This window comes from Scomber japonicus, chromosome 20 (genome assembly GCF_027409825.1).
Source record: "Scomber japonicus isolate fScoJap1 chromosome 20, fScoJap1.pri, whole genome shotgun sequence".
Taxonomy (NCBI): domain Eukaryota; kingdom Metazoa; phylum Chordata; class Actinopteri; order Scombriformes; family Scombridae; genus Scomber; species Scomber japonicus.
Window position 1 is genome coordinate 6,436,410 of NC_070597.1, and position 27,936 is coordinate 6,464,345.

General features: G+C 37.4%; 2 protein-coding genes across 2 annotated transcripts; one reads left to right on the forward strand and one right to left on the reverse strand.

Annotated features, from left to right (window-relative positions):
- The first annotated feature begins 981 nt into the window (after nucleotides 1-981).
- On the forward strand, nucleotides 982-16,947 carry LOC128381912 (LIM zinc-binding domain-containing Nebulette-like). The gene is made up of 8 exons (XM_053341950.1): nucleotides 982-1,161; nucleotides 2,913-3,007; nucleotides 4,892-4,976; nucleotides 8,616-8,723; nucleotides 10,518-10,625; nucleotides 13,876-13,942; nucleotides 14,050-14,138; nucleotides 16,694-16,947. Exons 1-8 carry the CDS (start codon nucleotides 1,093-1,095, stop codon nucleotides 16,865-16,867), a joined length of 795 nt encoding a protein of 264 aa, XP_053197925.1. The 5' UTR covers nucleotides 982-1,092; the 3' UTR covers nucleotides 16,868-16,947.
- A 1,077-nt stretch (nucleotides 16,948-18,024) lies between these two features.
- Nucleotides 18,025-27,337, reverse strand: LOC128381911 (kelch domain-containing protein 1-like). Its single transcript, XM_053341949.1, has 13 exons — nucleotides 27,233-27,337; nucleotides 25,656-25,726; nucleotides 25,230-25,347; nucleotides 24,274-24,386; nucleotides 23,214-23,304; nucleotides 22,909-23,007; nucleotides 21,948-22,022; nucleotides 21,376-21,434; nucleotides 21,164-21,276; nucleotides 20,918-20,990; nucleotides 20,672-20,756; nucleotides 19,324-19,403; nucleotides 18,025-18,160 (listed from the first exon to the last, which is right to left on the reverse strand). The coding sequence occupies exons 1-13, from the start codon at nucleotides 27,335-27,337 to the stop codon at nucleotides 18,025-18,027; spliced, it is 1,218 nt and encodes a 405-aa protein (XP_053197924.1).
- Nucleotides 27,338-27,936: the final 599 nt, after the last annotated feature.

Below are 27,936 nucleotides of genomic sequence, written 5' to 3' on the forward strand. Positions count from 1 at the left end.
CGTGTAACATAAGCTCTGAGTTGATATATATGTTTGTTTGTTTAATTTGCACCACAAAACGGTAATTTATTTAAACAATAACATTTGGTTGCTGACGGAAGAAAATAAGACAAGATGGCAGATCCGGTTATCATTTTGTCCAGCAGATGGCGCCAAATACACTAATTTTAACACATACTGATGCCTCATTTATGGTCATCAAACCTTTACAACACACTATTTGTTCTGTTTACATCAAGGTGTATTCATTTTTTAATCCATTCTCATGAAATAATGTGTTGAAACTGTTTTCACCTCCTTTTCTGTTTTACTTTCATTTTTCTTAACAGTGTTTTAATGAAAATTAGAGTTTTGTTGCCATATGTGTCGAAAGAGCCCATCCTAAATGTATCAGTGTACGTTTTATATTATGGTAAAGTTACTTTTGCTGTTTTTAAATCTGATATATTCAGTGTAACTTGCTACTCCTTATAAGGTTATTACTGATTCGCGTTAATGCATTTGACGCTGCATTCAAGTACTCAACAGAAAACACGGAAATTGTAAATTTCTCTGGGATGAGTAGCCTAAGACATCTCAAAACTCAAAAGTAGACGTCTTTGATGTAGATTATTTTTACAAGCTCTATATGAGTAATAAAAAATAGGCAGAACTTACATTTACCCCCGTATATCAATAAGAATGAGCGATTTTTGCTCAAATATTTATTCTGGATTATTTTAAGCATTCAAAGTTGCAGTATAGTGCTCTACATGAATGTAACGAAACATGTAATACAAATCTACTGGTTTATATAATCTGCATGCAATTTACACGTCTGTCTAGTAACTTAGTGTCCACACAAAACAAGTTAAACTTTATATATCCTACGTTTCATGAATGCACCGTCAGGGTTTCGTGCTGCAGCTTGACTCCTCCTCGCCTTTAGGTCGCCTCTGTATATTAATTGAAATGCCTGCAGGCGAAGAAGAGGTCGGCTGATGTCAGTGGTGCTGTGATTGTGGTTCTGAATTTACTATCTTTTTTTTTTTTTGGACTGGATCAGTGAGTTTTTGTTTTGTTTTTTGGGGTGTGAGGAGTCCCTGCGCCATCATGAACCCGCCCTGTGGAAGATGCAGCAAACCAGTTTACCCAACAGAAAAAATAAACTGCCTTGATAAGGTAAGGTGATAAAACTTTGAGCCCACTCACTCAACAGATATCACCATGTACTATTCCAAAATTACACAAATAATAGCCTCCAATATATACACTATATAATCATATTCCTATGGGAAAAGTTTCAAATTTGAATGTTATACCTATTTTTAGAAGGTATGAGCTTATAAATTGTCCATAGCATTCTTCTTTTTAAAGAAATAACTCTCATTTGAGATCTTTTTCTCTACTTTTAACTTGCAAATCAGCAAATAGGATTAAAATAAATAGTTTAGAAGTTGTCAAAATGCTTTAAAAAGAACAAAGATGCTCATTACAAGATGGGCAGACTCTGTTATCTGATGATACTTCAATATCAACAATGTGTTTTTTATTTTTCATAAAGGTGCATACTTTATCTGCACATTTTATGAAATAGTGCCATACACCATGATGATGCTTTGATGCTTTACCTCTATATGAAATGATCTGGGTCATTATGTGGCTAGAAGAATAAACCACATCCGGTGGATAAACATCAGCCACACACCTCAAAAAATAAGTACAAAAGTTAGTGTGTGTGTGTGTGTGTGTGTGTGTGTGTGTGTGTGTGTGTGTGTGTGTGTGTGTGTCTGTGTGTGTGTCCCTCATTATCAGCTTGTTAAGATCTACTCTGATAATGTGACTATAAACAGATAAAGTCAAAGCTCCGATTACAGCAACAGCTTGGGTTAATTTAATCAACTTAATGACCAAATCAAGGCAAAATAACCTTATAAATAGAGCTGGATTACTTGTGTCTTTAAAACATTCTGATTTTTATCTGAGTCTTTGAATGTATCACAAATATCACACATAGTAAACCACATAGGAAACTAATTTTTATGCACAATTAATAGAAAATTGTTCAAATATTACTCACTTTTAGACAATCATGTTATGAAATGTGCATTAATTTGCATTGCTATGGCCCCTCTTTTTATTTTTGGGACACTATGTTGACCCTAGATGGCAACCAAACATATTTTTGGACCTTTAACCCAATTGAATAATCATGTAAACAGATCACTGTCTAAGCTGTGTTACAGTGAATGCACCACATGTTTTTAGTATGTGTCTGAATGTACAATATTCATTCACATGATGGCGTGTCATTCACTCCTAACAGCCTCTTACTGGCATTTGTTCAAGTGCGGAGATGGGAAAAACTGACCACGAGCACAGCTGTACTCTCATGTAGAGCTAGTAAAGGACATTTTCCCACTATTGTAGTTGCACTGAAGTCATCATCATCTGCATGTCTGAACAAACAGGCCTGTCAGGATGTTTTTATTTTGATGGATAGAACTTCATTTTGTTGTAATTAAGAAGTCATACTGACATTTTTTTCTCCCCCCCCCCCCCCCTCTCTCTCTCTCTCTGTCTCTCTCTCTCTCTCTCTCTCTCCCTCTCTGTCTCTCTCTCTCTCTCTCTCTCTCTCTGTCTCTCTCTCTCTGTCTCTCTCTCTCTCGCTCTGTCTCTCTCTCTCTCTGTCTCTCTCTCTCTCTCTCTGTCTCTGTCTCTCTCCCCTGTCTCTCTCTCTCTCTGTCTCCCTCTCTGTCTCTGTCTCCCTCTCTCTCTCTCTCTCTCTCTCTCTCTCTCTCTCTCTCTCTCTCCCTCTCTCTGTCTCTGTCTCTCTCTGTCTCTCTCTCCCCTGTCTCTCTCTCTCTCTCTCTCTCTCTCTCTCTCTCTCTCTCTCTCAATGTCTCTGTCTCTCTCTCTCTCTTTCTCTTTAGTACTGGCACAAAGGTTGTTTCAGCTGTGAGGTATGCAAGATGGCCCTGAGCATGAACAACTACAAAGGCTTTGAGAAGAGACCTTACTGCAGTATGTGAGTGTCGCTGATCATCCCGATGATTCAATGACTACATACCTCAAATCTAATTCATATGAAAGCATTTTTTGAACTATTAAATAGCAGCGTCCGTGACATCCAGGCTGCCAACAAGGAAGGTTAAAACATTCTGGAGATCACATTTAAACATTTCTTTCGTATTCGTGATATTCTTGTCATTTAACTGCAAGAAGAAGCAAAAGTTTTCATTCTTTGGAAACGACAGGAAGTAGACATTCATTTCTGAAAGCAGTGGAGGCAAACAGATGGTCAGTGGGAGCTGCAATGTGTAAAAGTGATGGAAAAAGAAAGTGTGAACAGACTGACTGAAATCATGTGATCTGAGAGTTTGCTTTTTTTAATTGCATAAAAAAATAATATATAACAGGTTTAACTCATGATAATACCATGAATACTGGGTGCTAGATACTTAAAAATAGTAAATAATGAAATATGAAAGAATAGGAAAACACTCTAAATTTGCTTTTGTGTGTAAATTAAAGAAGTCAGACATATCCCAGTCCAAAAAGATCGTTATTTGTATTTTATTCTCATTTATTTGCAGATAAGTCATGTTTTAATGATCAAAACTGATTGCATCATCAGATAATTAATCAATACTTCAATTCCAGTTGGTTAATTATAAGACAGCCACACATCCCAAGATTGAAAAATAAACCTATATAATAAGTTTGTAGTGGAAGAAATACTCCTCATAATAATTAAATAAAGGGGAAAAATACAAAGATTTGAATTATTAGATTATCACATGACGATTTGAAACCACTACCCCAAAGAAGAATATATTCATACTCAAAAAATCTTTAAATATACCCACTACTTTGCATCTCTAGAGTTTTATTTCTCTAGTTGTAGGAATCATCTAAAATACTACTTATAAGGTTATTATGGTGCCTGCTGCCTTCAGGTGCTCTGCAGAAAACCATAATTCATAAAACTTAAGTGTTATATCCAAGTATAACTGAAATCTAAAACAAATCTGTGATAATCTTTGTTAAAATAAAAATATCAGATCAAATTTAAACTTTTTGATAAAATAAGGATAAAAAATAGAAACTAAAGAGCTCAACAAGAGTGATAATAAAAGAGTCCAGAAGGTTGTGATTTTAAATTGTCACGTGACTAAAAAAAAAAAAAAGGGATACTGGGGGTCAACAGGGTCATTATTACCAAAATATTTACAAATGAGCATAAAAAAATAAATAAAATTCAGCCGACTGATACTGGACTGTACGGGCTGATGCCAATACCGATATTAGGGAGTAAATGTCAATATTCAGACATTTTATTTTATTATTTGCAATGATCCTTTAAATATTAAACACTTGTAACAAAGGTATGTAATGGATGCAAAATATTTTACAGTTTAACACTAACTTTTTTTTCTTTATATACATTTTATTATTATTAATTTGTTTTATTTTACTGACAGAAATGATCAATGCGCTGAAATTAAATTAAATTAAAATTATTATAAATAATTACATAATAGGAAAAACACAAATAGAACAAAAAAATATATAAAATTAAACTTGAATTAAGAAAAAATATCAAATATACATAAAGTGCTTCCTTTATCTTATAAATATAAAATATAAAAAATATATTGGCACATTTCGAATAACGATATATCTGGGATGGGCCAATATTGGCTTATAATTATCGGTCGAACTCCATTTTTATTTCCTTTATTTTACAATAACGAAATACTTTTGATTGCAGTGTATCATGATTAATAATCTACATTCTTTTGACCTCAAATAAGATCAGATGTTGCTTTAAATGATAAACATCAGGCTTTAAGTTAAGTGTAAATCACTATTTTTTCTAATATTGTTCTTCTTTTGTGTTTTCTTGCAGGCATTACCCCAAAACCTCCTTCACCATAGTGACCGACACCCCCGAGAACCTGCGTCTCAAACAACAGACCATGCTCAATAGCCAGGTCAGACACTCCGGAGATCCGTCTCCTCTCTCTCTCTCTCTTTCTGTCTCTCTCTCTCTCTCTCTCTCTCTCTCTCTCTCTCTCTGACTCTCACTCTCTCTAACTCTCACTCTCTCTCTTTCTCTCTCTCTCTCTCTCTCTCTCTCTCTCATTCCTGCTCAGTCTCTCTGGTTTTTACTGAGGTACGGCTCCTAATCACATTACGTCATTACGTTTCTGTGTATGTTTCCGTCTGTCACCGTCTCCTTCGCTCACCTCTCTTATCTGTCTCAGCAGGACACGACGATGATTCAATCAAATGAGACTAAAGATTAACTTGTGTGTGAAGATTTGAGTCTTTTTAAAATGAACACAAGGGAAATCTTTTATTCTAAGTTTCTTGACCATAAATTGGAAATTGCAAACTATTTTTTAAGATTAACCTTCCTGTCGTCATCCCGGGTCAAATTGACCCCGTCTGTTTTGACTGTTCCTTCCTTCCTTCCTTCCTTCCTTCCTTCCTTCCTCTTTCTTTAATTTTGTTCTTCCCTTCCTTCCATACTTCTTTCCTCACTTCCTTCCATCTTTCCTTGGTTCCTTTCCTTCCTTCCTTCTTACTCTTTTCCTTCCTCCCTCCCTTTCTTCCTTCCTCCTTTCCTCCCTCCCTTCCTCGCTCCCTTCCTTCCCTCCCTCCTTCCCTTCTTTCCTTCCTTCCCTCCTTCTCTCCTTACTTCCTTCCTCCCTCCCCTCCCTTCCTCCTTTGCTCCCTCCCTTCCTCCTTGCTCTTTTTCTTACTCCCTCCCTCCTTCCTTACTTCTTTCCTTCCTTCCTTCCTCCCTTCCTTTCTCCCTACCTTCCTTCCTCCCTCCCTCCCTCCCTCCCTTCCTTCCGCCCTTCCTTCCTTGACCTGAGGACAACAGGAGGGTTAGAACTAGTTTCTTTTGCCTCTCTCTTTAGCGTGTGAGGTGCTGGTTCATCTCAGTCTCCCTGGTTACCTTCACTGTGTCACTATATTTAAGCTTCTTAAGCTTAATCACACTGTTCTAACCTGATCAAAGGGGTTAGTCCTCCAAGTCGAGCAAAATTAAATTAAATAGATTATCCTTTCAGTTTGTAATAATGTTTAAGGATCCCCTTGTCACTTAGCATTTGGAGGCTAAAATTACCTTCGCCTGTCATTTTAAGGCTGCGTTTATCGACTTAAAATCAAATGCTATTAAAGTCAAAAGATAATAATTTGTGCAGAAAATTCAAAGTTTTTATAAGCATAGCAATCTGTACCTGTTAAATATAGAGAAACTACCAACCTAGAAGTCTCATATGTGCTGCATGGACTGCAGATTAGTACCGGGGCAGATGGATAAACTGCCTAAACGCCCCCTAAAACCAAAAAAATGTCATGTTTACATTTCTGTTAGTTTACAGATGAAACAAACAAGAGTACAGCATCATGAATCAGTCAGCTTTAAAGGCGCTGGTAGCCATATTTTTTTAACTTTTGGAAAGGGTCAGGCTAGCTGTTTGCCTTCGCTTCCAGTCTTTATGCTATGCTAAGCTAAGCAGCAGCTGCTAGAGCTCCTTTTTTAACACACAGACATCAGAGTGGAATCAATTTTCTCATCTAAGTATGAGGAAGGATGCAATTAACCCTCCTTCTGTCCTCTGGTCTGGTTTGATTGTTATAAAGCATAAGGTATAAGTTATGTGTTAGCTATTTTTTAGCAACTTACTACAGGTTTTACACATATTTTTGGAAATTATGGTCAAGAAGCCTCATTTAAATGCAAGTATACCTAATTTTTGAGCTAAAAAGGCAGAAATTGAGAATTATTTTAGCTAAATTTTAGATTAGAAGAAAATTATGATTTTCTTATGGATTATCATTGACTGGTAGATGTCAAATTTAAGTCATGATACTGTTTTGAAACCATTTCAATATAATTTCACGTTTTCCTCCTGGGTCAAAATATTGAACTATTCTTTTTTTTTTTAAATAGTCCAAATTATGTTTCACGTTTGACAAAGAATGTTAAGTTTTTGGATGATTAATTGTTCATAAAAGAAGTAGAGATTAATAACTGATAAAACTGAAGATAAGAGCTCACATGTTGGCATTGATTACTCCTGTTATAACACTGATTGGTTTATCAGAGCAACCAGCCAAGAAAAATAGGCCTAGTCCTGCAGAGCTACCCCCTAGTTTCTAGATTTTGTTTTCCCACAAATTAAACACTTTTTTTTAGCTTAATAGGTTTTGGAAAGGTGTTTTTGTTACATATGATCAAAGCCAGGCTAAGCTAAGCTAACCCGCTGCTGGTTTTAGCTTTATATTTAGCGTACATTTACATACGCTTAATAAATGGTAACTGATCATCTAACTCTTGGCCAAGAAGCAAATCAGTGTCTAACATTTTTTTAAATAAATAAAGGATATAATCGAATGCAGCTTTCCAAACAAATTCCTGCCGTCTCAAACTGACTCATTTGACATTTGTTCTCACTGCGCCAAAATCGGAGAGGATTACATGTGGAAGTAATATGAAGAATATTACATCCAGCTTGTGAGAGAGCAAACAGCTGCTGGCTGTGTTCGTGTTTAATGGACAGATATGAGAGCAGTGCAGATCTTTGAGTCTAACTCTCTGCAAGAAAGAAAAAAAGAGTATTTCCAAACTGTTTTCAACTATTTTTCTGTGTTTATCTGCGAACATGCACAAAGAAAACACACTTCCTGTTCATCATTAGCAAAATATGTAGTTGGAACCACAAACGAATCCAGTGTTTGTCATGAAACACAATGTAAAAACGTTAAAATAAGTGATATTTTAATGACTTTAAGCAGCTTTTATTGACTCTACAGTAAAGGTCTGAAACAAGCACCTGATGTAACCACAAAAACTAAGCGAGACTGGTTCCATTTTTGGTTAAAACCATTTTAAACAATCATATAACATAACATTGTTATTGAATTACATGACTGTTATGATAACATCATGATCAAATTTACACCCAAAGGCTGTTTCCTCCTCTCTGTCTCTCTCTCTCTCTCTCTCTCTCTCTCTCTCTCTCTCTCTCTCTCTCTCTGTCTCTGTCTCTGTCTCTCTCTCTCTCTCTCTCTCTGTCCTTTCCTCTCATCTCATCCAACCAACCCAGTTCATTGTTTATAACCATAAAAGTCTCGGCAGTCGGGCTCCCTCACTGAGACGGCATATTCCTCATAGCAAGAATGTGACTCATTTGTGTGTATGTGTGTGTGTGTGTGTGTGTGTGTATGTGTGTGTGTGTGTGTGTGTGTGTGTATGTGTGTGTGTGTGTGTGTGTATGTGTGTGTGTGTGTGTGGCAATCTGTGATTTACTTTCAAATAAACATTTAGCTTGTTCAGTTTCAACAAAGTGTTTTCCCGAGGCCTAATCTTCCTAAACAAGGGAATCAGACAGATTTGAGTTAAGTCTAATATATATATATGTGTTAATGTACAGATTTAGTAAAAGTGTGCATGCAACCAGATGACATCTAACCTTATAGTTTTGATGATTTAAAAAGAAAAAAGGCAATCCTTAAGCATCTTTCTTAAATCCTTTTTTTTTTGTCTTATTTCAAACGAGCGGTAAAAGTTTAAAGAGAGTTTCCTTAAATCCTGGTGAAATGACAATTCTCAGGCGCTCTATAAGGAGGACTTTGAAAAGAGCAAGGGGAAAGGTTTCAGCGTGGTGGCCGACACTCCAGAGATGCAGAGAGTGAAGAAGACCCAGGACCAGATCAGTCACGTATGTCCGGCTCGCCTCCGAAAACCCGCCGACCGTCAAAAAAACCCAAAATCTAACACCGAACCTCCGTTTCTTCATTCATGTTTCAAATCATAACAGTCATATCATAAAAGATTCATTATATCATGTCTTTCCAACCTCTACCTGTGTATGTGTATATGTGTCTGCATGCACTTCCCATGTAACATTGTGAGTCTCATATCATTCCTAAGTGTTTTAGATCTGATGCTGCATTCAGGTTATGTCAAATTTAATGTTGCTGACTGACTAATGACAAAAAAAAGAGCTTTTAGGTGCAGAGATGGCCGACTTTCGGGTCCAGACTCACATAAGGAATCATGAGCTGCAAGCAAATAAGAAAAATTAAGATTATACTACTCCAAATTACGTTCATTTTTTGAGGTATTTCTTGAATCTGTAGTTTTCCTTGTGAAAAAAAGTATTGCATTTACCACAGATTAATTGAACTGCTCGCAATTTATGTAACATGTAGGTTTTTAATTGAATTGCAAGTAGGCCTTACGTCATATTAGTTTAGGTTAGGTTACTTTTATTGGTCTCCACCAGGGAGAAATTTGTCTTGGAGACAGGGAAAAAAGTTGCAGCACATAATTGACATACAATAAAAAAAACAACAACATGCAATACAAACGTACAGGTAAAAAGTAAAAAGACAGTGGTGGAACAAACACAGACTGACTTGGACGATCCTATATGCATACAGTAACGCCATAAATATACATCCACACACCCCCCCCCCCCCCCAACCCTCCACCAAAGCATTCACACAAGCATTCGCATCACATCACCATCTCCACATCACCATGGCAACCTACCAAAACATTCATTCCATCATAAATATAGATTCACACATCCCAGCACTCCATCACAGACACTCACTCGCATACATCCGCACACTATCTGGAGTCACAAATACACAATTTCATTTCCATACACAAAACCATCACATGCATTTATTTCTGGCTGTTAAGAAGCTTTTGATTGATACAGGAACAAAGGAATGTTTGTATCGAAGGAAGTCTATGTCTCTTCCCAGAATTCAGAAGAGTATATTCATATTGAGCAGCCTAAAGCAAAAAAGGCTGAGAGTCAATGTCAGAGTGGAAATTATAACTTAAAAATATAAGTAACGTACATTTTTTACCCGACTAACAACAACATGTCATTCAGCTGGTCTCATGATATGCCGTGAATGCAGCTTGTTACTCGTTTAATTAACCCATTTTCCTCAAAAGTGAAGAAAAAAAAACATGCATGAAATTAAGATATAACTAATCTAATGACACTTCCCTCCTGTTGTGTCTTTGTCGGCAATTTTAAAGGAATAGTTTGACATTTATGTGCCTCAAAAAGAGATCAGAAGATATTTACCGCTCTTGTATCTGTTTGTTGAAATATGAAGCTGCAGCCAGTTGTTGATTAGCTTAGCGTAGCGTAGCACAAAGACAGGCACCTTTAAAGCTAATGAAAGCTGTTTTTTACACTTCAATTTTTGTGCAGATTAAACAAATTAGATGTAAAGTGTTAATTAGTTAGCATAAGAGGTGCTATTAGGTAGAGTTTGGTGCACTTGGATGGAGCCAGGCTAGCTATTTTACGCTAAGCTAAGCTAAGTAGCGGCTTCATATTTAATGGACACATCTGATACGCTAGTGCAATCGATCTTCTCATCTAACTCAATAAAGTGAATTTCCCCCAAAAAATGTCAAACTATTCCTTTTTAAATATAATTGATGTTAGTTTTTTGACATTTGAATGAATTGTACATTTCAGGCTCTTTACAAGGAGGACTTTGAAAAGAGCAAGGGGAAAGGTTTCAGTGTGGTGGTCGACACTCCGGAGATGCAGAGAGTGAAGAAGACGCAAGACCAGATCAGTAACGTAAGTCTCATCCCTCTGACAAACACAACACAAAAAATACACTAAATACATCTTAAAGCGGACATATGCACATTTATAGGTCTATATTTTTAATCTGATGCTCTACTCGAATATCTTTGCATGAATTTTTCTTATACTGGCTCTTCATGCAGCCCCTCAGTTCAGCTTCTGTCTGAAATAGCTCCTGTCTCTTTAAGGCCGCCCTCCTGATGAGCCCACTCTGCTCTGATTGGCCAATTCTCAGAAGCTTTTCATTGCTTTTCATTATATTTTCTCGTTCTTAACTCGAAATGTCCACAGCTGTCATGTCTGAGCCAGGTGGGGAGTTCTGGTCCTCTGAAATCAGGCCAACGCAGAAGTAACTTAGAACTGCATTCTATAAAAAGGCCACCAGGGGGCGACCGTCTCTATACAAGTCAATGGAGAATTCACCAACTTCTCACTTGATTTCTAACCTCAGTAAACGTTTTCAAAATGTGTTTATGGTCTCAATCGCTAGTTTAAAGCCTTCTTCAATGCAGTATGATGTTCATTTGGGACATTTTGGCCTCCCTGATTTTATATTTGACGATAAAGCAGGGTATGCATTAGGGCATGGCTACATCCTGATTGACAGGTTGATGGTCCTCGAGATCCAGCCCTCATAACCATAGCAACCTCCCCGCTCTGCCCATGGCTCCGCCTCATGCCCATATAAGTAGAATCCGTGTTTTATTTTTCCCAGCATGCACCTGAAATTTTCAAGATGGTGCTATCTAGATCCAAAACTATTGGCTTCCGAGCAGCAGTCCACAAACCAATGGGTGACGTCACGGATGTTACGTCCATTTCTTTTATACAGTCTATGTGTCTGAGCTGAAATATGAGAGCGGACGACGCAAACAACACATGGAAGGCAACCATACATACAAAGGTCTTATAGTTTTTTAAAATGTATCATGATTGATTCATTTATAAATCTTGATTGTGTAACGTTTTAAAGAGTGTTATATAAATAAAGTTATCATATTACTATTATTAGTAGTATTAGGCTGAAATGGATGACCGTTTATGGGCATGCGTGACGAGCTGATGATAGCTGCAAGGTAGAAAGAAAACGAAAGTGAAATTGAAATGAAAGGATGCATTCAGCTTACATTTTTAAACTTTTAGCATGTTTAACGTAGATATCAGACACTGCATTGATTAGATGCAGTATAGTAACCGTATACAAATAATACAAAACCTAAAAAAAAAGCATATGTCTCCTTTAAAATGAGTCTTTCACTGCCTCCAACAGTAAAAACCCAGAGGACACAGCAATTCATCAGTTTAGTGATACTACATCCTCACTTCTTTCCTTTTACTTGCTAAATTTCCCACTAATTTCTGCTGATAAAAGACACTCCTCATTAATATAAACTGAAACATCTTGAAGTTGTAAAATACTCCAAAACTGATGGAGCTTTTTTTTTTTTTATCTGTGAATGACAAAAACAAGCAGCAGGTCTAATGATATGAAATGAGCCATTACCGTTTCCTAACACACAACAGGAAAAAACATCATGGAGCAATAACAAAGATCTCAGATTCGTGCAGAAAGAAAAAAAAAAAAAAATCTGCAGACTTTCACGGCACGCAAAGCTGTGAAACGAGCTAGCGGAGAGAGAACAAACTGCTGCAGGCGGCAGCGGCGGCGGCATCGAGGAGGGATGTCAAGAGTATGAGCCTGCAGAAGCACATTTCAGACATTTCTCTCCGTCCGCTGAGGAGCAGATGCCCTATATGGTCAAAGTCTCTCAGCTGTGGACACAAAGTGAACATCCGCTCTCTACTACACACACACACACACACACACTGGTACACACATGCATACCACACTAAAACACACACACACACACACACACACACACACACACACACACACACACACACACACATACACACATTGAAACTTTCCCTTTTTTCTCTCATGAGAGCACAGTAGCAGAAAGGAATGACGGGTGATAAGCTGCATGTCAAAAGGGCAAAATCTAGCTTATTTTTTTCCTTGCTATTTTCTTTCTTTATTTCTTCTTTCCCTCATTTTGGTTTCTTGGTTTTGCCTTTTTTTAGTCCCTCTCTGTCTCTCTCCTCCTCTCTTTTTCCCACCGAGTCCTCTTTTCTGTTTGCTCCTCCTGGGGTCTGTTGAGGACAACGGCACACAAGGGGGGCTGCTGCTGTTTCTCTTCTCTTAATCGACATCCTTTTTCCTCTTCTAGCCTCTAACAGTTGAGAGCTTTTGGTTAAATTTACAGTGCATGTGTCCTCCTCCTCCTTCTCTTCCTCCTCCTCCTCCTCCTCCTCCTCCCTGTATGTGTGCCCCCTCCCCTGCTGGGCTGACTATGCACAAGCAGCTCAAGCAGCTCAAGTATTATTTCAATGAAAAGCAGAGTACAAGAAGTGTAATGAGTGTAAGAGAATGGAAAGCAATGCAATTTGGTTTTAAGAATATTTGAACAGCAATTGTGTCAATATAATATATATAAGTGCCAAAACAGCATGTTCTGTTTTAAACCAGGAGGAGAAAAAGCTATTATGAGGAGTATAATTAGATAAATAAATAAATATGAATGAATGTGGCTATAGGAGAAAAACATGAGTACAAATTCACAATGGAAAAAGTTTCACACATGACAGTGAATGGCATAAAAAGCTGTAAACAAGCTCAGCCTGTGTAATTATTCTAATCATAAATACTCATGTAGTACTCAAGAAGTGAATGAAAAAACCTTTATTTTAGCTATTTATTGGATGATTATCAAATTGAAGGAGGCAGATACATTACATATTTGATTGTTAAAGAAATCTTACAACTTTTGGTCTCATGTATGTATTTTCTATTTAAAAAAATTTAAAGGAGCACTTTAGTGATTTAGCACAAGATCCAGGCAGAAACACTGTCATGAATTTCCTGTAATGTAACTTTATATAATTTTTAACCCCCCTTTTAGACCCCTCCTGCCTCCTAAATGCCCTCGTTCAAACCCCACACCACAGGCTTTCTGTTGTGTAAAATCAGCGGAGTGCTCCTTTAAAACATGTACAAGGACTTCAGCTGTCAGAGCTTTGGTCTCTAACTTGTTTTTTGTACCTGAGATATATATCAGTCCTCATCAGCTCTCAGCACCTCCTAAAATGGTGAGGAGAGAGAGAGAGAAAACCTGTTTAGGGAGTCAAATTTGGGGAAGTAGCGCCCTCATGTGGTTTTCTTTAAAATATGTGTGTGCAGATTAAGTACCATGAAGAGTTTGAGAAGAGCAAGGTTCGAAGTGATGCACCTCCTCCTGAAAATAGAAGTAAGTCACATCCTTATCGCCACACATATCTCACACAGACACATTCCTCGAAAATTACAGTATTTATCCTAATAGATATATATTTATGTGCATGTTTTTGTTTGCAGACTATGAAGATCAACCACCCAACGCTGTACAATACAATCAGCCAGCCGGTCAAATTCGCCCTCCTGTTGCAGCACCGCCCAGTGGAGGGGTAAGACTGATAAACTATATATTTAAAAAACTATATGGACAGTCATGTGAGATTGTTAAATGCCTAATTTTTAAAAAAACAACAACAAACATAAGCATTAATCTGCAGCTATAACAGCCTCAACTCTTCTGAGAAAGCTTCCCATTAAAATTAAAATTAAAAGAGCGTTAATTAGAGAGGTGGACGCTGATTTTGGGTTTTTAAACACCAAACTTAAAGGTTCATTTCTTTATGTTTCTTGGTTTTAGGCAGAGGTGTACTGCTCTTAAACTGGTAACACAAATTATTGGCCATATTTGGTTGTGTTTAGTGTTGTTAGGCTTCCTGATTGATAGATAGACTGTAGATGTGTAATTTTCATTTTGGCCTCAATTTATTTATTTTTTTGTCATTTTTTTTGTACATTTACAGACAAGTAGTATAGCTTTACCTTTTTGTAATACCAAAACTGTGAGTGTACTTGTGTATATATGTGTGTGTGTTTATTCATTTGTGTTTATTCTAGGGCTGCAACTTACCATTATTTTTATTATTGATACATTTTTTTAATTGATTGAATAGTCGTTTTGTCTATAAAATGTCAAAAAATAATGGGAAAATGTCCTTTATATATTCTTACAGCTCAAGCTGACAGTCTAAAACCCAAAGATATTCAGTTTACCTGCACAGACTTCATAGAAAACAACATTATATTTAAATATATACACACATCAGCTCTGCCACATTATCAGTTTTTGTTGACATTGTCATAAAGGTGATATTTTGACTACTGGGTGTTGTTGGTGCACCCTCATGTGTGTTAGTGGGGTGGACAAAATATTATGAACATGTTTTAACCACTTATCGCACGCTGTTCCGTCAACGGGACGGGACGGATGTTAGGAGGTAGCCACAAGTTCTTCTGAATGTTTTAAACACCAACCCTTAAACATATATATTCATGCCGTACATTGTTGGAAATCTTAGATTCTCCCGATTCATTCAAGACCACTCACGACTTATATGGTTGCTCACAGCCGTAATAGTATTAGCGATTAGCTCGGCTAGCCCCTGAGCTAAGTAAGAAAAGCTATAATGCCTACATACCTTCAAAGTCTTCCCTTTATCCACAACGTTCATCTTATGACTCAGCACTTTCTGTACAGCTCGCCAAATATCCATTCTTGTAAAATATGAAATCCGTTTCCATAAAACCGAAATACTTTCCTCAATATGTCAACATGTATTTAGTCCAACACGTAACGTAATAACACAAATAACAAACCACATATGGTCCGTTTACGTCATTTCCTGACCTGCACGTCCATCTCAGAGTACACGTGACTAGATGTTTACGACCGTGAGCCTCTTCTGCTTCTGACGACACCACACACAAGCCAATCGGTGTTTAGGATTAGGCAGTACATGTCTCCAAAGCCAATGAGGACATGTGACCGACAACAATGACGACATGGCTTTGATTGACTGCTGTTCCAGCCTATGGAAATATTCGGTGAAATGAAGTTGATAACCTTTTAGCCAATAGTCAGAGGTTTCCAACGGTGTATGACACTAAGCTATTAAGTTTGACTGTCCATAAACAAACTCCAAGCGTAACCGGCGTGCGCCCTGTGCGTAAAAGAGTTGAACCATATATCATTACGCACACGGCATTTTGGTACACGGTTGGTTCTTCTTCAACTTAACATATAACTTATACCAAAATAAACAGATAGATAGATAGATATGTCCAAACAAAAAAATATGGTTATATGTAATAATAATAATAATAATAATAATAATAATAATAATAATATGGCGTCAGCTTTCATTAGAGACCAAGATTTTGATTGTAGGCAAAGGGGATGTGAAGTTGTAGGTGTTTGATTGCGGTTATACAGCTTTGGTAACCAAGTGTCCATTTGGAGTCTCCAAAAAGGACCTGAGGAAAACGCATGGACATACCTGTTGAAAAATAATTCTGAAAAATTCATCTTTTGGTCTTTTGACTCCAAATTTGGACTGCATGAAGCCAAGACCTGTGGCTGTGGCCTCATTGTGTCTATATCCCGCTGAGAGGTCCCTGAATGTCTGTACACATGTCATTGTAAAGGCAAACCTATGGGCGAGTAAACAACCCCATCATTGTAACCTCTGCCACTCTTTGTCAGTAAGTCACAGAATCACACAGACACATTTTACAAGAATCCTGAGAGTGTTTCCTTTCCAATGATACCAGACACATCTCTGAGTCTCAAACTATGTGGGATCTGTGCTGCTCACAACTTGGGCATGTCGTTTAGGCTAACAGCATAAAAAACAGGGGCGTGTGTTAAGTGGTTAATGTTTAAATTAAATGTACACCGCCACCACTCACTCTGACCTCAGTAATAAACATTGCACAGGTGTTCCTTATAAAGAGCTCTGTGAGTGTATATGTTTCATGAGTGTGTTTATGCATCCAGTAGAGAAATTCAATGTAAATGAATCTGTGAATTACAACATGCTTTTTATATTACGTGCCACTGAATTTGTGTTTCCTGTGTGTGTGTGTGTGTGTGTCTCCACTCACTCAGAGGCGTTTCCAGGCCCTGTACAGCTACACAGCGGCAGAGGGAGATGAAGTCTCTCTGCAGGAGGGCGATCTGATCTTGGATGTGGAGCCGATAGACGAGGGATGGGTGTTCGGATGCAACCAGCGCACGGGGCAGCGGGGGATGCTTCCTGCCAACTACGTCCGACCTGTGTGAAAGCAAACAGCTGTCACCAACTACAATAAAGCTTCTTCTATAATTTAACCTTCTGCAAACTAAAAACAAAAGCTATTTAACCTTCCTGTCGTCCTCCCGGGTCAAATTGACCCTGTCTGTTTTGACTGTTCCTTCTTTCCTTCCTTCCATCTGTCCTTCCTCCCTCCCTCCTCTCTTTCTTTCCTTCCTCTCTCTTTCCTCCCTTCCTTCTTCCCTTTGTTCCTCCCTCCTGTCCTTCCTTCCTTCCTCCCTTCCTTCCCTCCTTCTTCCGTCCTCCCTTCCTTCCTCCTTTCCCCCTCATTTCCTTCTACCTCCCTTCCTTCACTCGAGGACAACAGGAGGGTTTAAAAAAAAAAAAAAAAAAAACATCCCTGCCTGGTTCTGCTTGTCAGAAGCTACTAAAATAAGTAAATTAGAAAGTGATAGAAGTCTTAAGTGGGAAGAATAATACTGAAGGTACTGAAACGTATATATGTGTCATAGAAACTCATAAGAGAGCAAGACGGAGGAAATGCATTCAAAAAGCCAGCAAAGGTAACAAATAAAGCTACATTATATTTAATTACACATAAATCTACTTAACACACTTTAATTTGTCTTTCTCAGGTAATGCTTTCTGTTGGCAGCCCTGAGTTTAGTATCCAGTCACTGTTTAATGTCTGCAACCGAAGAACTCTGCTTGTAAAGCCCATAAAACTATTATATTATAGTAAGAAAAGAGACAAATCATTTAACTCATTTGATTAAATAAAAGTTTGATATTTAACTGCACATAATTGTTTTGGGGTTTTTTTATTCACCAAATATGATTGATTGGCTCCTACTGCACTCATGCTTAGTGGAAATAATAAAAACACCACAGTGCTGAATACAACAATATCTTTATTCAAAAAAACAGATTGCACATCATCAAAATCACTACATGGAGTAAAAGTGTAACTGATCACAAAATAGTTGTTTAAAATAAGACCGAAAAAAACTTTATTTACAAATCATGTTTTAAGTTAAAATTAAGCTTTAGCACCATGTTTTTTTTAAATCCTTATAAAGACATTAACATATTCCCAACACAAAAAAAGGGGGGGGGGGGGCGTGGGGGTTGGGGTTGTAATAAATGAGTGGCTCAGAATCACTTTTTAAAAACACATGAGTCCTCTTTAAGCTGTGGGAACGCTCGTCAAAGCGGAGAAAAAGGCCACTCTCTTGTCAACTTTGTGCCGCAGTTTAGACGGCAGCCAGTCCAGCTGTTTCCCCAACAGCTCCGGGTTTCCTCCTATGAAGTCCTCGCATAGTCTGGAGAGAAAAGAAAAAACATTCAGCCCCAAAAACTACTTCTATTTCTGAAGTTTCTAAAGTGAATAAGCACATTTTAAAAAAATCGGTCAAAGCAGCTGTTGCCAAGTACTTGCTCATACATGAATGTTCGATGTCTTTAAATTCAATTCAATTAAACTCAAGAGTACAGTCTAGTCCTGCTCTATGTGAAAAGTGACTTGAGAACTTTTGTTGTGATTTGGTGCTTTAAGAAAAAAAAAAAAAAAGGCTACACTCTATTTATAAAGCATTTTTCCAAAGCCAAAAACGTAACTGAGGCTCAACACAAATTAAAATCACTTGGTTGTTGAAACATCAGAAAACTGAAGAATCTTAGAGCATAAACTGATGTTTTCATATGTCTTGGATAAACTCTCCTAAACCCCAAAATATCTCAAGTTACTGTTATGGAAAAGCAGCAAATTCTCACATTTTAAAACTTTTTTTGAAACTTTTTTTTTTTTTGGCGTTTGTGCTTGAACAATAATTTAAAAAGACTAATTCATAGTTGCAGATTAATTGATTGATGAATCATTGCAGCTCTAAATGTAACCTTGATTATCTTACTATTGCTAATGGGAGATCACATTCACACTAACATTATAGGATGAGGAGAATTTAACTGAGCTCAAAAAAAAGTTATCAAAACAAAAATGTACCAAACTTCATCAGCTGGTCAGAAACTGGACTCTTTTATCATCAAGTCTTCTGTCACTGAACTAAATCCAACTTCAACATTTTCATCTCAACTTAAATTCTGACTATTTCACATAAACACGCTGCAGCTTTTGACCCCGTCCAAACATAACAACAAAGTAAAGCTCATTAGCATAACAGCACGTCCTCTGTTGTCACACTGGCCCAATGGGGAGCTGTGCGGCTCAGAGCCAGAGGAGAGTATAAATAGTAGCGAGTGTTTAAAGAGTCTCTGTGGACTTTGTGAAAGTTGCTTAATCATGTGAAATGCACAAAACACGTAAATCATACTGCCGGTGTAGATAAAGCACATAGTGGGAAACTAGAAATCCATGTGAACAACAAGTAACACAACAGACGGTACAATAGCAACTCTGTTCCTCACTAAAGCTAAAACGTCACAAAACAGGAATTCAGAGCTGACAGTTTGATATTATTCATCGTACCTGAAGAGGGAGTACGGCTGAGTCTGAAACATGAACACGTCTTTGCAGTGATCCTGCGATGGAGCTCTCATAACAGCCACCTGATGAGAAAGAGGATTGAGAAGAGGATAGACTGTAATCACAAAGATAAATGAAGAAATTTGGGTGTTTTTTTCTACATTTAAAAGTTTTATCCTTTTAAAATGATAGGAAAAGTTATTTTTAGGCCTTGTCGTGGGTTGAAAATAGCAAAAAGTGATGACCTCATGATGGCGCCAGATGTTCTGTTGGACCCAAGTGGATTAGAGTTAGGGTTATTTTGATAGATAGACATACTGTAGATGTGTAATTTTGATTTTAGCTTCAATTTATCATATTTACATTTACAGACAAGTAGTATAGCTGTACCTTTTTTGTAATACCAAAACTGAGTGTACTTGTGTGTATTTATGTGTGTGTGTTTATTCATTTGTGTTTGTTCTAGGGCTGCAACTTATTTTCATTATTGATACATTTACGTGTCATTTTAATTGATTGAATAGTCATTTTGTCTATAAAATGTCTTAAAATAATGGGAAAATGTCCTTTATATATTCTTACAGCTCAAGCTGACAGTCTAAAACCCAAATATATTCAGTCTACCAGCACAGACTTCATAGAAAACAATATCATCATATTTAAGGAGTTGGTACCAGCAAAATTTGGAAAGAGGATAGACTGTAATCAGAAAGATGATTGATGAAATTTGGGTGTCTTTTTCTACATTTAAAGTTTTATCCTTTTAAAAATGATCGGAAAAGTTATTTTTAGGGCTTGTTGTGGTTTGAAAATAGCAAAAAATGAGTGAAAATAACCTTAACTCTAATCCACTTGGGTCCAACAGAACATCTGGCGCCATCATGAGGTCAAAATGTGTCCAATACTTCAGTTTGTGATCAAATACTTTCAATTTAATGACAATCTCGTCAGTCTCAGTTGTTGTTGTACAGTCCAGCCTCACAAAGCTGCAAGGCATCTATGAGCTCTTGTTTATGTCCAGCAGTAATAAGGTCTCTTATTTGTTGTGTTCTTGTGTAAAATCGTCACATTGCAGCACTAGTGCACGTCACACTTTGAGTCCTTAAACCACTTAAGCTTTCTTAATGCAACCGTTTCACTGAATCACTGGTCTATAATTAGCTCACTTGACATTTACGTAGCTTTAATTAGCATTAGCAGAAGGAATGAGGGGATTATCCTGCACATTTTACTCACTGAAAAAGGCAATGCAGCGGAGCTATAAATAAAATCTACTTTATTTTGAAATATTAAGCAACAGCAGAAAATCTGATAAAAATGACTTTGCAAAACAAGTTCTCTCATCACGTACCGAGTCCATGCGGATGCAGAAGCTGCTGCTTCCCCCAAATACAACAACATCATTGTCACTTCCCAGACAGGCGGAGTGACACACCCTGCGGGAGGTAAACAGATTTACAAGAACAGTACAAAGCAAGCTGTGATTGTAGCTTCATACACAATAGAGACAGACATTAAAAAGACAAATACATCTGATTGACAAGAGCCGTGACACTGTATAATCATCTAATTATACTTCAAAAGTCAAATGAACTACCTGGGCTTGTCCTTGTGTGGGTGTATCATCTTGGTCCACTCTTTCTTGAGCGTGTTAAACTGCCAAGCGTCATCTAGAAGAAAAGAGGTTTGTGATAAAATACAGATGAACACACTTTGGGAAATCTCACAACTGAGCAATGATGATATTTATTTTTAGACATGCATTCAAGATATATTTTAAAATTGTGTGCACTGTTCATAAAAGGCATATGATTAAATCTAGAAATAAAGCACTTAGACTTACTCAGAGTGTTCCCGTCTGTGCCCAGACCTCCATATATGAAGAGTGAGTGATCAGATATGGACGTCATGGTGTGCATGGAGCGTCCCAGAGGTGTACAGGAAGCGGGGGTCTCGCTGGTGGAGAGATCAATGCAGTTAGTAATTAAAAAGAAATGAAACACAGCTGCTGGATATGATGTGTGTGTGTGTGAGACAGAGTAAAGAAAGTTTTACAATTTAGTCCAGGTCCAAGTTTCCAGGTCTAAGCAGAACAAGTCTAGCTCAGCATTTTCCTGAAAAACAAAATCAGTCGTCCAATAAGCAAATAAGTAGAGTAGACTGCTACCACTTTATAAAAAGGCACTAAATTGTCAAAAGTATTGGCGTATTATTATTCTGGAGAAGCTTTCTATGATATCACTTCTTCATGGGAATATTTGTAAGGTCAGCCACTGATGTTGAACGATACAGCCGTGCTGACAATCTGTGCTAAAGTTCATCTCAGAGGTGTTGGATGTGACTGTGACGTTCTTCCTCACCAAATTCAAAGAAAAGCATGTCTTTAGAAACCTGGCTTTGTGCATGGGAGGAGGGAGGGGGCTTTGTCGCGTCACAACAGGAACAGAATATTAAAACAGGAAAAGGCTTTCCCAAAACTATTGCTTCAAATATGGAAGCACACTATTGTCTAAAACGTGACTGTATGCAACGGTAAGATTTCCCTTAATTGAAAACTATGCAGGTCAAAACATGACAAACAGGCGGAGTGTCCACCTATTTCTGAACATGTGCAGAGGTTAGCTCACCCCGCCACCGGAGATGTAACCTTTGTTCCCCAGGAGGGTGCTGGCGTGGCAGCCTCTGGGAGGAGGAGCAGGACCCTGGTCAAAAACAACAAAAAAACACTCATGCAGTCATCATATGAAGAGTCTCAGGTCATATTTTACCTGCACCTGCATTAAGGCTCCAGGGCTGACAAAGTCAATGTATCGGTCGATCCACCAGTTTGGTTCCACATGAAAATATTTCAATTACAGGATGGATTGCCATGAAAGTTTGTACTGACATTCATGATCTCCAGAGGATGAATGCTACTCTCTTTGGTTATAACTTGACTTTTCTAGTAGCACCACCTCCACATATAAAATTGTGTTTTTTCAATATTTTAAAAACCAAAACACCTGCAAACCGACGACTTCTGTTAGCCTCAGCTGTGCTTAGTTTAGTTCTTAGCTAATATGACCTGTTTCATATTAGCATGTTAGCATTTGCTGCATTCCATTTAAGTTGGAGATGGGAATGACGTGACACTCAAGCTTGAATCATTCCAGGTCAAGAAGTCAGAAAACCCCATTCTAGCCAGGTTGTGTATTGAAAGCGGCACATTTTGCTGTTTTCTACTAGCATACGCCCTCAGATAGAAGTTGGACGGTGCTGTGTGTAGGACTGATTTAATGAGGCACAAATAACAGAAGTGGTAAGTAGACAGAAGTGCAAATAAAAACAGGATATTACAACAACTTTCACACTGTTGATGCATGGGACAGCCATCTTAGATTTTGAGGTTGGGGCCTTCCAAGTCAAAAAAACCTGACTTCAGGGGGCATTCCCATTGAAATTTCCAACTGGGATATCAGAAACCCCGACATCCGAGTACAAATGGAACACACCAATTGTCACACTGAGCATTGACATTAGCATTTAGCTTAAAGCTCTGCTGCAAATAGCACCTAGAATAGTAAAGCCTCATCATGTTGCTCTACTCACCTGAGTCTCTGGAGTGCTCCACGTAGATGTATGAATGTCATAAACGTGGACTTCGTTGTTCCAACCCCAGAACCTAAATAACGTGTTTCCAATTGTGGCCTGAATGGAAAGATTAAAGTATCAAAACAAGATGTTATTATAGCTTACAGACTAAAACCAATGAGTGACATTGTTTGGTTGATTTTGCTCAAAAAGATACTCATAAGACGATAAAAGGAAACAGGTTTCTTAGATATTTGTCACATTTATGAGGTTATTCTGCTTCCTAAAATACGCTGCTGTGCTGCATTACGATCATTATTTACCCAGGACATCTCTTCGACGACGAAATTTGACGACCCTGTGTTTCGTACCTCCCCCATGGTCTTACATCCATATCCACCGAAGTAGATTAATCTGTGGAAAAAGGAACAAAATACTCTCACCGTCAATTTACACATGAAACTATACACAACTTTAATATAAAGCACTAAGAAAAATCAGTGAAGAGGAGAAGATCTATGGCTGCAACTAAGGATTTTTTTCCATTATCAACTCATCTGTTGATCTACTTTCTTGATATGTTGATTAGTCTTTTGGTCTATAAAGTGTCAGAAAGTGGTGGAAAAATGTCAATCACTGTTTCCCAAAGCCTGATACGTAACCTAAAATGTCAAGATATTAATTTTATTATCATAGAAAAACTAAAGAAACCAGAAATTATTCACATTAAGAAGCCAGAACCGCAGAGTTTTAGCACTTTTTCCTTTAAATAATAACTCAATCACCAGAATAGTTCCACATTGTTTTTCTATTGCAGCTCTAATCTCTTAAAAAAAAAAAGTCTGAAATTCCATGACAATTTTTGGGGTTTTAAAGGGCTGCCATTCATCCTGCAGAGCTGTGAATGTGTAATTAAGATACAAAATTGGCAAAAAAAAAAAAAGCTTTAAAAGTCTAGTGGAACAACACTTTGCAGAAATATAATATTCATAAGTATGTTTTAATTAGTGTGAACACAAAAATCACTGTGTTTTTTGCCCTAGAATTCGCCCTTTATATCTACAAAGGGAGCGGGTCCTCTTCCACGGAGACCGCCATGTTTCTACGGCAGCCCAGAACAGACAAACCAAACACTGACTCTACAGAGGGTCTTATGCATTTTTCACAAGATTCACAGGCACCGTAGTTTCTCCTACATACTTGGACAGAGAGGCGAAGTGTATTCAGTTGGATGCAATTTGCAACTTCACCACTAGAGGCCACTATATCTTACACACTGATCCTTTAAAATTACTCAGGTGGAGCTCGTTTCCAGTTGTTGACATGCTCTTCTTCATGGGCCGTTTGTGTTTCGTCATGTGATCTTCCACAGAAAGGACTGACCTGTTTCTGTGAACCCAGCAGGAGTGTTTGTCTCGTGGTGACGGGGTGCTTCCGTTGGTGTCAGTCAGTTTCTTCCACGAGCAGTTTGGCTCTTTGAGGTCGACGGTAAACATCTGCAGAGAGCAAAGACAAATAAGATTATAGAGGAAAAGAAGCTTCATTTTTAAAATCATACAATAAGCATTAGAAAAACCAGAAAATCCTTTTTTCTAGACTTTCCTTTATAAAATCATATTGAGACCTCGAGAAGAAAAGGATGCATTGGTTTGATCCTGTCTCTTATTCATCTCTGAATTACGACCAGATAATCAAGACATAGGTCATATTTAGTGTTCTGTTTGTTCATAATCTGTTGCTTTTTTTGGTCAACACCTTGAGGGTTGAATAATTTACAAAAAACAAACACTGCCTTCACTTTCAAAACATGTTTACTAGGATTCATCTTCGTTCCCTTTGTGCCTTGCAGGTTAATTGTTCAATATGTGGAAGTTGAATAAAAATTAAAAAAAAAAAAAAACACGGTCAGATTGTGATGTATAGACTCGCTCTTGATATTTGGGGGGAAGTATTATATTCACACCAGTAAATTCTCAAACACCAGTGTATTCAAATCCACGTTTAATCTATCAGCTAATTTGCTGTAGCTCTAAACCAATGAACACAATTCACAGCAATCTATTCAATAGTCAGGAGGTATTTCAGGAAGTGTTTAAGTTGTGACTCTTATTCATGTAGCTTCAAATAACATTATCTTTCTTAAAACTGCCTTTTTTCCTCATTTTGGTTCACCTCTTAGAAATTGAATTGTCATTTCCAGCTAACGTCTTTAATTTGATTATAAATTCAGGATCACAGCTTCAGTTAAAAATCCTTCTATCTCAAAAGAATAATAATGATAAATTCAGCTTTGTCACTCTAATGTAATGATAACAAACTCGAGGATTTTTTTTACTCACTTGGTTGGTCCAACCGAGGGGGCCACATCCTGCAAAGATGAAGAGTGTACCGTTCAGATGAGAGCCGCAGAAGCCTGATAAGTCTGGTGGGATGTCACCGGTGATCTCCCTCCGCTCCCTGACGCACAGAGACACACACACACACACACACACAATGTAAAAGAGAGGACAAAGCAAACTGAATGCTTCTAAATGTTAAATATTTTCTCAATACTCTCAACTGAAGTGAACAAGAAACTACAAAATGTTCCCCTTCCTTTAACTGTAGTCGTATTTCTTTATCAAGTTCTTTTTAATCACTGTCTTTTATTTTAAAGAGTTAACTTTATCAAACATGCTCTAGGCGTACATGTCCGTGGCCTACATGTCAAGGTAACACAGTGTTCATCTCAGCTGATAAAAAACAGCCTGTTTTCTATATCTCACCATGTCCCGCTGTCTAAATCACAGAGCCATATCTCATCGCTGGGCAGGATGACATCAACTCCAGCGACTACCTGTTGCCGAGGAAACAAAAGAGGAGATAAAGGGTTTTTGTAAGTCATGTATGAAAAACAAAAGTGTATTTCTGACTTTATCTTGCAAGTGAAACTCAGAATGCCACCATTGTTTGGCTACAGAGTGACATAATTTCACTTTAAACACTGCTACAGTGAGTATGAAACATAAACAGAGGCGGACTTTATACCATTAGACAACTTAAACAACTACAGCTATAGATTTATTATGATGTTTAGATGTGATAATACTAAATTATGTTACTACTCTAACTCATTATACACCTAAATAACATACAAAACGACCATCAAAAGCATTTAAATACTGTATATGTGTAACTGTATACTGGAGATTCAGATTTTACTTGCAAGATATAACCAATAAAATATTATAAATTAAAACAATCCAGCTTTATATAAGAATTAAGCCCCATGTTGAACCAATGCTAAGTGAATTTAAGTGCTGATACGTCTGTCACTCTTCACTATTAAGTAAAAATTGAAATGCAGGACTTTTTACAGTAATTTTATTGTGTGATATTAAAAGTTTTACCTCAGAAAAAGTTTTAAGTGCTTCTTCTACATCTGCTAATACCAACATTACCAGTTAAAAGGGTGAAAATAAAGTAAGATGGGCCTAAAATCACTAAATCATGCCCCCCAAAAAAGAAAAATAAAGTCAAAATTCCCAGATTTTGTGATTGTAAACTGTATACATTTGAATTGTGGACAAAACAAGACATTTGAAGATGTTATTTTGGACTTTGGACCAAACTAGTGATCAATTAAAATCAAGAAGATAGTTTAAAATCATGAAAATCATCATAAATTACTCCTAAGAATAGTCTGATGTAGTGAAAACTGTAGATGGATTTTGTTACCATAGCAACAATTAAGATGCAACAAGATCCAACAGTCAATTTTCTGCAGTTAAGAGAAACAGACAAAGTAGACCCTGCAACTTTCATTTTTATCAATATTAGTTGCTTGGTACTTGGAAAGTGGTGAAAAAATGTTCTTGCCATCATTTTCCAGAGCCTGAGGTGAAATCCTCAAATATCTTTCTTTGTTCTCAACACAAAAGATATTCAGTTTCTGTCACAGAGAACTTAACCAAACCAGAAAATATTCACACTTGAGAAGCTGAACTTGTTCCTTTCTTCTTTTCAGGGTCAAATTTAGGTGATTTCGGGGCCTCAGGCAAACTCCCATTGTGCTTAGTATCACCCTTTACTCTAATTGAAAATGTGTATTAGTAGCATTTAACAATCCACAACCCAAATATAATCAATTTGAATCATAGTAGACTAAAAAAAGAAAAAAATATTCATAGTTGAGAAGCTGGAATCAGATAATTTGGACATTTAATTGAATAATTGGCAGCTAATCGATGAATTTGGCTGTAAAAGGAGGATTTAAAAAAAAAAAAAAAAAAAAAAAAAGCTTGTTTATCTGTTGACGTGGATACACCTGCTCAGGTAAACTCACACCGTCATTTTTTCTTACCTGGAAACCTCCCCAGACATGCAGCGTGTTGTTATCTATGAAGGCAGTGTGGCTGCTCCTCTCCAGCCGGCTCACCGGTGCGTCTCTGTCCGCAGCAGCATCCATCCCTTAAAAAAAAAAAAAAAAAAGAAGCCCAACCAAACTCTCTCTTCCTCTCTCTTCCCCCCCTTGTGTGGCAACCAACTCACATAGGCTATAAAAACAAACTCCAATGTTTAGCAGAGAGGATTGCTCACACAGGAATGCTGCGGACTCAGGAGAAACAGAGACCTGCTGATCTGCTTCTGCGGCTGCTGCTGAGAGGAGAAAAGCCGAATGGATTGGAGCATTTGCGAAACGTGTTTTTCAGGCTTGCTGTCCTTACTTTACTCCTCCCATCAGCATGATCCCTTGTTGTTATGCAAGTTTAGTCCAGCAGCAAACCACGGAGGCGGAAAAAAACACACTTATAGCTCTTTAAACGCTCTTTTTAATTCAAGTATAAATGCATATATTCAGCAATTGAACCATTATGATGATATGACATATTTATTAATTATTTTTGACAGTTTTTACATATTATTTTTTTTTAGTTTACATCTAATAAAGTGATGCACAACAAGGCCAATATGCTCAAAATTAACATAAATATACATTTTTGGCTCATTAAAACACAATTGAACCTGATTGCATCATTTTAATCAGGTGAGTCAGGTGCATTAAAT

Excerpts from the sequence above, each read along its gene's own strand:
- LOC128381912 (XM_053341950.1), top strand. The coding sequence starts at position 1,093 with ATGAACCCGCCCTGTGGAAGATGCAGCAAACCAGTTTACCCAACAGAA. Across the intron at positions 1,162-2,912 it reads AAATAAACTGCCTTGATAAG|TACTGGCACAAAGGTTGTTT; the intron begins GTAAGGTGATAA and ends CTTTCTCTTTAG. Across the intron at positions 14,139-16,693 it reads CAGCACCGCCCAGTGGAGGG|AGGCGTTTCCAGGCCCTGTA; the intron begins GTAAGACTGATA and ends CCACTCACTCAG.
- LOC128381911 (XM_053341949.1), bottom strand. The coding sequence starts at position 27,337 with ATGGATGCTGCTGCGGACAGAGACGCACCGGTGAGCCGGCTGGAGAGG. Across the intron at positions 25,348-25,655 it reads GATTTAGACAGCGGGACATG|GGAGCGGAGGGAGATCACCG; the intron begins GTGAGATATAGA and ends TCTGTGCGTCAG. Across the intron at positions 23,305-24,273 it reads TGCTGGGTTCACAGAAACAG|ATTAATCTACTTCGGTGGAT; the intron begins GTCAGTCCTTTC and ends CTTTTTCCACAG.